This window comes from Lissotriton helveticus, chromosome 4_2 (genome assembly GCF_964261635.1).
Source record: "Lissotriton helveticus chromosome 4_2, aLisHel1.1, whole genome shotgun sequence".
Taxonomy (NCBI): Eukaryota; Metazoa; Chordata; class Amphibia; order Caudata; family Salamandridae; genus Lissotriton; species Lissotriton helveticus.
In genome coordinates this window covers 51683954-51699294 of record NC_136064.1, presented here as the reverse complement: position 1 = coordinate 51699294, position 15341 = coordinate 51683954, and the positions used below count along the sequence as shown (strand labels likewise).

General features: G+C 46.2%; 1 protein-coding gene across 1 annotated transcript in view; it reads right to left on the bottom strand.

Moving 5' to 3' along the window:
- LOC144752034 (G-protein coupled receptor 83-like) overlaps positions 1-15341 on the bottom strand; it is a 638927-nt gene that overhangs the window by 474639 nt on the left and 148947 nt on the right. The window contains exon 2 of the mRNA XM_078639987.1: positions 638-763. Coding sequence (XP_078496113.1) covers positions 638-763 — 126 coding nt within the window. The remainder of the gene's footprint in view (positions 1-637; positions 764-15341) is intronic.

Genomic DNA, 15341 nt, shown 5'->3' with positions numbered 1-15341 from the left:
CTTGAGAGAGGGGTGGGTCTCACAAAGGAACCTCATACAGGGCCTGTGGGCTACCAGCCATTCTATATTGCATACATACAATTCAAACTAACTAATGCTGGATAAAGCAACAACAGTCACATTATGACTTCAAACACTAGCACAAATTAAGCACTGACTTTGTGACATCAAAGAACGGTAACTGGAGAGGTTTACAAATGAGACATAGATTGCCATTTTCTGGCATCCTGTGGATGGTTATGGACCTTTCAAAGGTCACAGGGAGCAGACAGTGCTGGTCCTGTGGCCTAAGGCTTTATATTTAAAGTCAGTGGAAGAAAAAGAGAAAGCGACAGGGAAAGAGACAGAGGCTGAGACTGACAGAGGGAGAATGAGCAAGAGAATGATAGATAAACAAAAAGCATGGATGAACTCTTTACATATTTATAAATTGAAATGTATGTACATATATCATTTATATAGGACGTTTATATATATATATATACACATACACACACGCATACATATATTTAGACACATAGATATAAATCATATTTTACAGAGTCTAGTGAGAGTGAAATACATCGAAAGCATGAAATGCTTTAGACGTTTTTTACAGTGATGAAAGTTCTTTCTTTAATTTTTAACTCTACTGTACCTGATGTCTGTCAAGCGCGATGGCAGTCAGGGTCAAGGTGGAGACGTGAAGGGAACAGTACTGCACGAAGCGGCTGACGTGGCACATGGCTTTCCCAAACATCCAGGTGCTGTTCACAAAGCGAACCTAGTTGGGTTATAAATAAACATTTGATCTTATTCATGTCCAAAAAGTGGCACATGACCTGTATGACAAAGAAAAGAGAGGCAGCTAGTGGATGTCGAATGGCAGCTTTGAAGTATCTGTAATTGACATTCATACTGAATCATAATGAGATACTATGGAAATAGCACTTACAGACTCATTCTTTCAGCATGAAAAATGCATTTAACAAGACACACATTTTAACAACCTTGGAAGAACAAGAGGCTGAGTACAACAGGTCAGTAATGCTGGGTAAGGGCTCCCATTAGCAAGTAAAAAGGACTATTTTATGAGGGTCAAACAGGACAAAACACAATTTTCTGACCATTTACATACATTGGCTTATATCAGCTGTAGTGGTTCATATAGCAACTACATTTGTTTAATTTGTTCCTTTTAAAGTATAATGAAGCACGTCACTCGTCATACTATCGAATCTTTGACATTCTATAAATCTTTGCAATCCTCAAGCAATAGTGACTTACAGTGTGCTGATTTCGCCCCGTTTTTCTTTCTTTTCACAACGTGTTTCGGTTATTCTTCCAAATAATTATTTTACTTCGTTATTTAAAATTCTTTTGTACATCGCTCTGAACTTTTTCCACTGTGTGCTTCTCCTATTCAAACAGCACTTTGAAAAGTGCCCAGAAACGAGGACAATTGGAGACTTCAAGAAGACCTCCTGAGATTCATGGACGTTGCCCTTGACTTGGTAAAGTGACGTATAGTCATGACATGGCTGTCTCCAAGGGCCATATGCATGAACACATTTTCCGATAGACACAGAATGGGCAAACCCTTTGATGCACTTGGCCCCTAGAGTCCATAGGTGAGTCTGTGACATATGTCCTAAAATACATAAGAATCTTGCAGACCCTCCATTCAGACCCATCGTGTCTACAAAAGGATCCATACATGAATCGACCGGAAAACTTATCGACAAGTACCTTCAACCGTTTGTCACCAACACCACCAGTTACATCAGAGACACCGCTGATTTCTTGAATAAATTAGCAGCAATATCCACCAGCGACCAAGAATCTTACATCTTATGTACAGCTGACGTGAGCTCCTTATATACCTCGATACCTCACCTAGGTGGCATTGAAGCCTTTGAACATGCTCTCCTTAACAGCAACATCAACACACCCATGCAGTCTTTCCTATTAGAGCTGATGATTTTCACCCTCTATCATAGCTATTTTCAAGTAAATGACCAGTGGTACCTACAACTATCCGGAATGGCAATGGGAAACTGCGCTGCTCCCACGTATGCAAATATATATATGGAGAACTTCGAAAGACAGCATATATATACAAACGCACTATTCCAAAAAAACTCCAAAATGTATGCGCGCTACATAGACGATTTGTTTATAATGTGGTCAGACACCAAAGAGACTTTGAATCAAGTGCTTACTGAGATAAACACTAAAGACCCACGCATCAAGTTGACACGGCTAATCAGCGATACATCCATTTCTTTTTTGGATGTAAACATTACAATCACCCCTGAAGGGTTCATCACTGACTTACACAGAAAATCGACCGATCGCAACAACACCTTGCACTACTCCAGCTTCCATCAAGGCTCTCTGAAAAAACATTTACCGTTTTCCCAAATGGTACGCGTGAAACGCCTAGTATCCGATGAGCATCTACTTACTACACGCCTTAAAGAAATGCGTGAACGATTCATTGACCGTGGTTACCCTAACAATGTGCTGAATGACGCGCAGAATCCGTCTTGAAGATGTCCAGACAAGATTGTCTAACAAAGACTGAGAAAGACAAGGAATCACGTATGGTACTCGTATCCAAATTCTCTACTGCGAGTCCGATGTATAGAAGAATCATACTCAAATACTGGCCCATCCTACAAGCTGAACCTGATTTTCAGGGCATCTTCGATAGGCCTCCTTTGTTCGCCTACACTAGAAGTAAGAATGTCAAAGAAATTCTATCAAAACCTACTTCAACCACCAAACCACATCGGGGAACCCAACCTTGTTTAAATTGCAGTCATTGCAATAGCATAATCAAGGGCAGCACAATTCAACATCCGATGAAGGGACACACCATTAAATTACATGTTGATGCCACATGTGATTCGATGAATCTAATTTACGCCTTGAAATGTCCCTGCGGGAAACTCTACGTAGGAAAAACGGAACGAAAAATAAAAACTCGATTAAATGAGCATAAATCGAACATACGGTTGAAACAAGAAAAATCTAACATTGCCATGCACTTCGCAGAATCACGCCACACCATCGCACAACTCAAATTCATCATCTTGGAAATGGTCAACAAGAGAGAAGGAATTGATAACAACAAGCAGTTGTTAAAACGTGAACTTGAGTGGATTTATTCACTACAGACTCAGAAGCCATTCGGTCTTAACGACCGCATTGAATATAGTTGTTATTTGTAATACTTATTGCATTGTATTTTGTATATTGCTTCCTGATCCCCTCTGCTCCTTACCCGCCCCTTCACATTCTCACCTAGTCACCACTCCAAGATGGCCCCCACACCCGGCCTTAGGCTTAAGCACCGCTTTTTTATGTCTATTACTCCTCGCGTTTACCCTCCCTGTTTAGTCACATGGTTTTAAAGCCTCCCTGCATGAACACTACCCACACAGACTCCGCAGCCGTTTGAACTCTGCTACGCGTAAGCACGAAGTAAGTAGTTCTGCTCAACCTCCCAGTTTATCCCACACCTCGCGGTAAATATTCCTCCTCACTCCCCGTTGAACACACCCTATAGGCACGTCGATGTATCGTTTTTTTAACCCTCATCCACACTTAGACACGTTTTAAGTTCATTTAAGCTATTCCTTAGTTTACTAGCGCCTCACTGCCGCTTTCTCTGTCTCCCTCCACAGCGCTCCTTGATAAAGGGCCTCCTGGCCCGAAATGCATTGGAGAATAGTTTACGTGCCAGCATAATGGAATGAACATTACATAATTGATATGATTTCAATATCAAACGCATGAACCAACGAAAATAAAAACTTTCTAATGAAGAAAAGTGAAACTTGATTGTGAATCAGGTGTTTTGATCACGTCCGGTGTGCCCCACAGGGGATGTATCTGCAATCCTTTGCATACACTACTTATCCTATGATTCTAAGTGTCTGACGGAAGACACCACCCGTGGGAGCACCCATAACATTACACTACCGTTTATAAACCACAAATTAACCAGCTGTGCACCACCAATTTTCTTTTTCTTTTTCTCCTATTCAAACAGCACTTTGAAAAGTGCCCAGAAACGAGGACAATTGGAGACTTCAAGAAGACCTCCTGAGATTCATGGACGTTGCCCTTGACTTGGTAAAGTGACGTATAGTCATGACATGGCTGTCTCCAAGGGCCATATGCATGAACACATTTTCCGATAGACACAGAATGGGCAAACCCTTTGATGCACTTGGCCCCTAGAGTCCATAGGTGAGTCTGTGACTAAGGTACCTGCTGAGGTGAGCCAAGGCGGAGGCCGCCACTCTTGACACTTTATAGAGACGTCGGGGGAAAGGACAGGCAAATATCCAATGGGACATATTCGTGCTGACACTTGAAGCTAAAGTAGACACAACCCCCCAGCCTCTTGAAATGAAATTGGAAGTCACTGAATACAACTGACAGATTACCTTGAAGACAGGAGTGTCATGGAACTCCTCACCGTCTGGGCCAATTGTTTATAAACAGTTCTGAGCCTTGGTTAGAACACACAGATCAAAGACGCAGGATGTCCCGTATTTTCCAATGCTAGATTTAGATTTTCAAAAAATGCTGAGGGCCGGATTTATCAAGGTTTTGCATTACCCTCGCGCCATGGAAGAGGGCGTAAAGATGACGCAAAACCTAAGTGAGATTTATCATGCCACGCAAGGCCACTTTGCATGACGACGCATGGTTTGGTAAATTTAGAGCAACAAAAGGCAGTGCAAATTGCTGCATTGTGTTACTCTGCCCCAGGGAGGTGTTCCGTGGGTGAAGCATGGGTGTTCCCTCACATCCCCCCATGGATTTTGACGTGTGAGGCGTAACAAGGAGAAATATCTTCATTTCCCCTATTTATATCCTCTCAGGATTCTTTTTGTGCAGGAAGGTTCCCTTCCTGCACAAAAACAATCCTGCTTGTAATGCAGGCTCCCTTGCACCATGACACAAGGGTGCCTGTGTTGGCGCTAGGCATCCAAGAGTGTGCAAGCGCTGGGAAAGAACAGACATGAGCCATAAAATGTTGAAGGCAGCACATTTCTGCCGTATCACACAGCGCAGCACAGCTGCGTTAAGTGAAAAATGATAACTATGCCCCTGAATGTGTAAGGAGAGTGCACCAGATAGCTGCCTAATTTAGTAATTGTATGTGTTACACTGAGTGGGGCTTTTCACCACTTCATTTCTGCTGTTCTTGTTCGAGCTGAAACTAGGTACTTGTTGGGCTCAGTTTCCCATTTACACCCTCACTATGTGCTAATCAACCTTCACAAAAGCGGCATCTTGCACTGGCTGCTTCCAATATGATTAGAAACTTCTGGTTAACTTATTATACAATGTTAAGCTTCCTGTACTGGTTATAACATTATGAAAATTGAATAAAGAACACATTTAAAAAATGGAGTCTGTACAATAGAATGCAATAAATACAATGAAATACTAGTGTCCATATATAAGACTATGGGGTGACTGCACAATGTGTTCGATTGAGAGTATCGTGTATTGGTTTGTATCATAATGTACAGGTTCATGTCTAATGTTCTTATTCTTAAACATAATATAATTGATCAGTCATCTAATCGACTGGTTAAATACATGGCTTTAAATGTCCAAATGGCTGGTTGGAAAGCATTACAAATGATGTGCATGCACAATGTTGTCATTCCCATGCATTGTTTGCATGTATGCTGTTAGACATGGCATCCTTGACATAGATTCCTCTGGCCTTTTGCCTTCAGACCTCCTGTTATTGCTGACTATGTTTTTACTGACTTTTAAAGTCTGATCACTTTACCACTGGTAACCAGTGGTAAAGTGCATGTACTCTCTGCTTTAAACATGGTAACATTAGCTTATTCACAACTGTCATATTTAATTTACCTATAAGTCCCTAGTAAAGTGAACTACGTCTGCCCAGGGCCAGTAAACTAAATGCTAGTAGTAGGCCAGCAGTACTGATTGCTCCACCCACTTAAGTAGCCCTTTAAACAAGTTTCAAGCCTGCCTCTGTGTGCGGTCTTAAACTGCCATGTGGATCTGGCAAGTAAATCTTCTTGCCAGGCCCAAGCCTTCCTTTTTAATACATATAAGGCACCCCCGAGGTAGGCCCTGGACAGCCCAAGGGCAGAGTGCAGTGTATCTAAAAAGTAGTACAAGTACTTTTATGTTTTATATGTGTCCTAGTAGTGAACAACTCTTAAATTCATTTTTCACTACTGCAAGGCCTATCTCTCTCATACGGTTATATTGTGATGACCTTACTACATCTTATAAGTGTATTTTCCAATTGATTAGAGATGGGGGGAACCCCAAGATTGGTGTCTCTGAATTCACAATTTTAAATCCTAACTTGTAGTGAAGTTAGATTTTAGATTGTAATTCTGAAAATGCCACTGAGGAACGTTGACATTTTCATACTTTAACCATTTGATGCCTTCTGCCTGTCTCTGAAAGCATGTGTACCTTGGATGACAGCTGGGTTTTGCACATTCCCTCTAGATAGCCACACACAAAGGGAGTTCAGGTGTGACTGAGTAGCCATACACATTTTGATGGGCCATCCTGGGCACGATGGGGCCAGATTCACAGAACTAACTTAAGACAAAATTCTAAACTTACTACCATTTTGATATTCACAGAAGGCACTTACTCATTTTGGTATTCACGGAAGGCACTTACTCATTTCGGTATTCACAGAAGGTAGGAGTCCTAACTTTAGGACTCCTAAATGACTTCTGTGAATACCGAAAGTCTTAAAGTTAGGATTTTTCTCAGTTTGGGAGTCCTAAAGTTAGGAGTCCTAACTTTACTGCTCCTAAACTGAGAAAAATCCTAACTTTAAGACTGTCGGTATTCACAGAAGGCATTTAGGAGTCCTAAAGTTAGGACTCCTAACTTCAGTGAATACCGAAATGAGTAAGTGCCTTCTGTGAATACCAAAATGAGTAAGTACCTTCTGTGAATACCAAGTTTAGGATTTTGTCTTAAGTTAGTTCTGTGAATCGGGCCCGATGGGAGGGAGGAGCTGACACTTACACCTGTATAGGCTGTGTTCTGCCCCCACACAAAGCCTGGCATGCCTTCCTTTGAAGAGTTCTGGAGCCAGGGCAGGAAAGCCAGGGACTCTGGGCACTTCAAAGGCCTGTCTTTGAAGCCTCCCCAACATCAAAGGCTCAACTGGGTATAAGTGCTGGACCTCAGACACCACCGCTTCAGTACACGTCTGAAACTGTGAATACTTTGCCAAGAAGAAAATCTGCTGGTTTGCTGAAATGACGGTCACTCTGCCGGACTCCTGCTATGCTCTAATGACCTGATGCCTGCTTCCCTCTTGCCTGGGACTGAGAAGGATGGGACTTGCATCTTTTCAACCCAGTTCAAAAATTACTCAAAGTGTTCATCTACTTGCCTCCTGTTTTTAAGTATCATGGACACCAAAGTCTTTGAACCATCTACCTACAGCACCTGGACTCTGCCAGGCCAAGTGGTGCCAATCCAGTCCTGGGCCCTTGGAAGTAGGTATAAAATGCTGCTTCAGTGAAACTCCACGAATCATTGTCTTTGCGCCACTCCGTACCAGTTCACCTCCCTCTACGACAGGTACATCACAGCTGCTGTAAGGATCGAGTACATCACATCGCCGTCGGTGTGGCGCATCACCTACTTTTCCGACGCATTTCCAACTTTGCACGACTCAGACCCGAAGCATCACCTACATACCAAGGATTGACAATGACGCATCCCCTCCTCTGCTCCACGCATCGGATCTTCGTTGTGGACGCATTCAAGGTACTTTGCAGTAGGACAAGGTTGGTCTCTGTATATGGCCTCTGCTCTATCGCAGTTAGCCTGAACATTTGGATTTGATCCGGCCTTCTGCCCTCTGTGCCACTTGTTTTCCCCTCGTTTTTGTGCCCTTCTGCCTTCTGTTCCACTCGTTTTCTGTGCCATTCTGCCCTCTGTTCCACTCGTTTTTTGTGCCCTTCTGCCCACTGTGCCACTCATTTTTCCCTCGTTTTTGTGCCCCTTTTCTGTGCCACTCGTTTTTCCCTCGTTTCTGTGCCCCTTTTTCCTTCTGCTACCTTCCTCGCTGCTGCGTTCCCTGTGGCCCCGCCCCCCTGACTGCCCACTGCTCATTCGCTGCCCTAGTCTCCCGCCTCCCAGCTGTTCCTCCCTCCAACCTCCCCAGATATTCCGGCCGCTGCGTTGGCGTGCCGAAGGCGCGCCTAAGGCAAGTCCATCTGCACCCGTCCGCGCCTGGACCGTGCCTAGTGCCAGCACCTCTGGCACCCGCACCCACCACCACGACCGCCGTTACTACAAAGCCAGCACTCTGCACGCTCTCAACTCCGGACGGAGCCACACCTGCTTCAAGGCCACCCTGAAATGCACACACAGCCCCTTCACCTGCCGAAACTGCAGCTACACCAGCCTCAGAGCCGACAAACCACCCGCCAAGAAAGACCCCAACCACCTCCGATGCATACTACTGAACACGCCTCACCGCACGCAAGCATACTGTCGAGCTCTGGGACCTGTTCGACACAACATTCCCGGACGTCGCCTTCCTGCCAGAGACCTGGTTTAATGACTCCTTCGCACCCGACATCGCCATAGCCATCCCAGACAGCTACAAGATCACCCGCAGAGACCACACCAACGGAGTCGGAGGAGGAACCACCATCAGGGTCGCGCTCAGCACCGCCGAAGACATGCATTTCCAGATCCACACAGACCCTAACTCCACCCTCAGAGGCACCCTCGTCTACCAACCCCCCAGACCCCACCCCCAGTTCAGCAAGTCCATCCCTGACTTGATCAGCACGTACGTACTGACTCCACTGACTACATCCTCCTCAGAGACCTGAACTTTCACCTTGAGAAAAACATCGACAACAACTCCACAACCCTGATCGATAACCTCGCAAACCTCGGACTGAACCAACTCGTCACAATGCCCACCCACTCCGCCGGCCACACGCTCGACCCCGTCTTCTCCTCAAGCCTGCATGTCTCCGTCAGCCACACCACCGAACTGCTCTGGACCGACCATAGCTGCATCCACTTCTCTATCCAGAAACACACCACACACCACTGCACCCAACAGATCCCCCGCCGCAGCTGGAGAAAAATCACGAAGACCAACTACATGCAAACCTCACTCTCAGCCCACCCACCGAACCCTCCAAAACCGACGACGCTGCCCACAGCCTCAGACGCTGAATCGAGGACTGCGCCAACATCCTCGTCCCGCTGAAGATACCCCCCACAGAGACACCAGCAAGAAGACCAGCTGGTTCACCTCAGAACTCCTAGACTCAAAGCAAGCCTGCCAGAAACTAGAGAAGAAATGGCACAGTGAACAAACTCCGGACAATCAAGCAGCACACAAGGACGCCGTCCGTAACCACCACCACCTCATCAGGGCAGCCAAGAGGACCTCCTTTAAAGACCATCTCGACAACAATGCACACAATAGCAAGGAGCTCTTCAACATCGTGAAGGAACTCTCCAATCCCAGGTCCAACACCAACGACATCCCGCCGTCACAAGCCCTGTGCGACTCCCTCGCCACCTTCCTCCACCGCAAGATAACAGACATCCACGACAGCTTCAACACCCAGACAGCCCCAACAGACAGCAAGACAACAAACCCTCTGCACACCATTGACCACAACCCCCTGCTAGCCTGGGCCAGCGTGAGCATTAATGACACCATCAAGAACATACGCACAATCAACTCAGGTTCTCCGTCAGACCCATTCCCGCACCACGTCTTCAACAGAGCAAGCAGCTCCTTCGCACCCCACCTGAGCACCGTCATCAATCTCTCCCTCGAGACCACGACCTTCCCAGGGATCTGGAAACAAGCCGACATCAACGCCCTACAAAAAAAAACTAAGGCAAACCCAAGAGACCTCAAGAACTTCCGGTCCATCTCTCTGCTCCCCTTCATGGTCATGCTCCTCCAAGGTCATCGAGAAAACCGTCAACAGACAGCTAACCCGATACCTCGAAGAAAACAGAATCCTGGACCCTTCCCAGTCAGGGTTCTGCAGCAACCACAGCACCGAGACTGCCACCATCGCCGCCACCAACAACATCAGGACTCTGCTGGACAATGGTGAGACCGCAGCACTCATCCTCCTAGACCTCTCTGCCGCCTTCAACACAGTCTGCCAACGCACACTACACTCCACGCCACAGGGATCCGAGACAAGGCTCTGGTTCAGACCACCTCCTTCCTCTCCGGCAGAACCCAGAGCATCCGCCTCCCCCATTCCGTTCCAAAGCCTCCGAGATCATCTACGGCGTACCCCAGGGATCCTCTCTCAGCCCAATGCTGTTCAACATTTACATGGCCCCTCTCGCACGCGTAGCCCGACAGCATGACCTCAACATAATCTCCTACACCGACGACACTCAGCTGATCCTCTCCCTCACCAAGGACCCCATCATAGCCAAAGCCAACCTCCACAAAGGAATGAAGGCCAACGCCGACAGGATGAAGACCAGCCGTCTGAAGCTGAACTCGGACAAGACAGAGGTCCTCATCCTCTGCTCCAACCCTTCAGCCTGGGACGACTCCTGGTGGCCGACGGCAGAGGGGGCAGCCCCGGCACCCATCGACCACGCACGCAACCTGGGAATCATCCTCGGCTCAATGCTCTCAATGACCAAGCAAGTCAATGCCATCTCCTATTCCTGCTTCAACATCCTCCGCATGCTCTGCAAGATCTACAGGTGGATCCCGACAGATGCAAGAAAGACAGTCACCCAAGCCCTCGTTGTCAGCAGACTCGACTACGGCAACGCCCTCTACCCGGGAGCCCGACCAAGCTCATGAAACGACTACAACGCATCCAAAACGCTTTGGCATGACTGATGCTCGACGTACCACACCACAGTCACTTCATCCCCTACCTGAGAAACCTGCACTGGCTCCCCGTCAACAAAAGAATATCTTTCAAGCTCTTCACCCACGCACACAAGGCACTCCACAAGACCGGCCCAGCCTACCTCAACAGACGGCTCTCTTTCTACATACCCAAACGCCAGCTACGCGCCGCTGACCTCTCACTCGCCACCGTCCCACGCATCGGAAGAACAACCACTTGTGGGAGATCCTTCTCCCACCTCGCCGCCAAGACATGGAACACCCTCCCACTGAGCCTACGAAAGACCCAAGACCTGCTGGCCTTCAGGAGGATACTCAAGACCTGACTGTTCGATCAGTGGCACCCCCCCTCCCGCCCCCAGCGCCTTTAGACCCTCGCGGGTATGTAGTGCGCTTTACAAATGAGTGATTGGCTGATTGGTTGGTCTTAGAGCGACCAAATAGCCCCAACTGGCGCTGTATGCTTTTAAGTACTATAATTGAAAGTATTCTTTAAAAATTCATAACTCCAATTCTATTTATTAGACTTTTGTTGTTTTGTTCTTGTTATGATCAATACATTAAGCTCTAGTATTCTAACCAGCTATGCTCTTGTTACGTGTTTTCACAGTTTTACTGTTTTAAGTGTTCCACAAATACTTTACATATTGCCTCTAAACTTAAGCCTGACTGCTCTGTGCAAAGCTACCATAGGGTGAGCACAGGTTAATTCATGGTGTGTCTGTCTGACTTACCTGACTAGGAATGTGGTTCGTGCTTGGACAGAGTGCATTCCTCTGCCAACCAGAAACCCAATTTCTAACATATACCATACTGATTTGCATGCATAACAGAAGCAAACTTGTGTAAATGTATGTATCCCACACACAACAAGCACAATATAATTGTTATTTTAAATGATAATCTATTTCCTAACCTTCACACATTGACTTGCCCCAACACCATACAGGTAAATATTTCTGGATGTCCATTACATAGGATTTGCTTTGTTTGCCAATCGTACTGGTTAATGAACAGCAAGCACCTTTGTTTGAATGGGTTGGTCAATCAAACCTGCACATGACACACTGTTTTCGTGGCACTACACTATGGTTTGCCTCATCAGGGTACAGAGACAATGATACTGTTAACATTGAAAGATGTCAATGTGCAAAATGGTACATTCATCTATAGAAAAGAAATCACATCACTATTATCGAATTCACCCGGCGCAAACTCTCAATCAACCCCGACTCAGAAATATATGGTCAGGCAGGATCTAAGGCCTGAGCTTGAGGTTACTGATTGGCAGGTCACAGGTGGGGTGGCACGTAGCTGGTAGACAAAAACATGCGAACAGGAATCCCACAGATACGTGCCGCGACACCACAATGGTCATGGAAGATTGGCCCCAATAAAGCGCACAAAGCCGAAGGGTTGCGCTCGGTCTCAAAACACCATAAAGTCACGGGCCACATGGAACTCTCAGCCAATCAGAACACACCACACACAGTACATTCAGCGATCACATATCCCTCATGCCGGACATCTAGACACGTTACCCACTGGCCCTCATTTTGCCCACGGAAGGTCAAGGCCCACCCGCATTTGTTATCAGGGGCCTAATTTATGACTCCAAAGGTAACGGCTCACATTCTTTACCAAAAATGGATCGGCAAACACCACTCAGAATGATTGTACTTTGAGACAGTTCTCAGACCACGTTTCTGTAACTGTTCTCTTGGCCAAAGTGTTTGATTAAACTAACTGTTCCTGTTTTGCCAAAAGGCTCTTGTCTTTTGTTTTTTCAAGGTAAATTCATATTCGAGCAACATTAAAGGTAACAAGACCCCTGAAAACAAGGTATTTCTTTTCCTGGGAGAATCACTCACGTGAAATACTTGGCCTCCGGAGGTAAATCCACTTGAATCGTTTTCTCATGTTTTTGATGCAAAATGAAGGTAATATTTTAACAAATAATGTTTTCATTTAAACTATTTTTAATTTTCCCATTTGAACTGTGGCTCAGTATATTGAAAAATAGCTAGCACTAAATCAGTGCATTGTCTTAAATACTGCCAGGCTATGCATGTTTCACAATGATTAGTGGTGGTAGTGTTTAGGGAGAGTGAAGTTTTAATGCAGCAGCAACTTATTACTTTTTTTAAGGATCACTTTTTGCTGCATTCATGGATTTACCAAGACTAGTAAACATGGGAATGCATCAAAATTGTACGCCTACCTAATGGAGGTGCACTGTGAAAAAATATATTTATTTCTCCTCGCCATTTCCTCTTTCTAAGTGTGCTGCATTCTGCAGCACACTTAAAAAGAGGAAAATGCTCAAAGGTGTCCCTTCTTGCACAAAAGCAATCCTGCCTATAATACAGACACCCTTGCACCATGGCGCAAGGGTTCCTGCGATGACACGAGGCAGCACATAATGAACCAGTGCTGTGAGAGAGCAAGAATGAACTATATCTAGGTACAAATGGTGCATTCCTGCCCTCTCCATTTGATGCGGTGCAATAATGACAAATTCGGCCCCCAGAATCTTGGTAATCCTTGTCACTTAACATGATGGAAAGGGGGACATTGTTTAAAATGGTGGTTCTCCTACAGTTCCTAAACACCCTACAGAACCATACATTCATTGTCCTGCCTGAATTCTTCCAGGACCTCCAGGCTTTGGTGACCTGCTTTAACTCGGCACATAAAATACCCTTGGTATCATTCCCAAGTGCATGCTGCTGACACCTTCTGGTCAGAGACCTGCTCTCTCCCCCTGCAGCTCCGCTGTTAAGTGCTGCTGTCACTGCCCTGTGCAGTGCTCTAGACAGGTAGGTGTTCGAGGCCCTCCTCCACTGGCAGGCTCCTGCCTTTCCTTTCTGCTGGTTCCACTGCTGTCTGTGCTGAATTTTGCCTATTTTTCTGTCTTTTGCATCTGTATTTTTATTGGTTATCTTTTTGCCTTGTCATTCTCTATTTGTCCTGTTATTTTCTTACCACTTCCCTTTCCCACTCCTGTTGCCCCTGCGGTCCCTGCTGCTTTCCCACCTCCCAGCTGTGCTTCCCTCCCTACTTCCCTATTTAATGGCGGCTGCTGCGAGGGAATGCGAGCAAGACCTCTGACCTCCTGGTCAGAGACCTGCTCTCTCCCCCTGCAGCTTCACTTTTGGGCGCCACTGTTGCTGTCCTGAGCAGTGCTCTGTACAGGTAGGTGTTCAAGGCCCTCCTACACCTGCAGGCCCTTACCTGCACCTCATCCCTGGTGGTCCAGTGGGAACGCCTTACTCTTCTGCTGGTTCTACTGCTGTCTATGCTGTATTGTGCCTGTTTTTCTGTCGTTTTTCTGTCTTTGTCTTTGTTTTCTGTCTTTGTTATTGCTCCTCTGTTTCTGTCTTTTGTCTCCTTATTTTTATTGGTTATCTGTTTGCTTTGTCTCTCTCTGTTTGTCCTGGTATTTTGTGCCCATTTCCCTTTCCCCCTTGCCTCTGTGGCCCCTCCCCCTGCTGCTTTCCCACTCCCGCCTCCCAGCTGCGCTTCCCTCCCCCTTCCCTATTTATTGGTGGCCGCTGCATGGCCGCACCACTGGCGGGCCAAGGCAAACCCGTCAGTGTACGTCCGCAACCCAACCGCGACCAGCGCCAGGGACACTGGTTCTCCTGCCACACACCGCTACGACTCAGCTGCCCTGCTCGCACTCAACCCCAGAAGGAACAGCAACTGCCAGCTATCCACTCCTTACACCACACACAACCATTTCTCATGCCGCCACTGCCTCCGAACCTTCACTACTCTCTTCACAATCATGGCTGCTTGCTGAGGTTTTACCGTTCCACATGGTCATAGCTACGAAGGTAGCGCTATGAGGGACAATGAAGGGCTAGTTAGAGAAAAGGGCTCCGCAAACTATGGCAGGTGTGGGTTTTCTAGTAGCCTAGCAGTACATTGCCAGATATTGGTGCAGGCGGAGCCTATATCACTTCAGGAATAGGCAAGAGGTATGAACTTTTGTGCAAGGGCTGAAATGTTGGTTTCTGAAGGTGCAGCAACACAAACTTGATAATGTGTGGGATCCTGTGGATCTTACAACAAGAGGACATGAAATAGAGACTCTAACCACATTCCATCATGTATGTTCTTTTACACAATCTCTAGGTTCTACGCACTCTGTATGCTCAGAACATTGTGTTGATGCCGTAGCTCGTGTTTTTTTTTTTGCTCGGTGTGCACATCATGATCCAAAAAACCAAAAATAAGTCATGAAAAAAAAATCCTTCATACATACAGGACAGCAGGGACTTGCTGGACAGAATCAAGGGAGTAGAGTAGGAGGATAACTTTCTACTAGTTACCTTAGATGAAAAAGCTTGCAAACAAGCATTTAACATTCGACAGCTCTGCCACCTGTAGCTATTTCTTTAGAGCAAAATCTCTCTCATTATTTTTT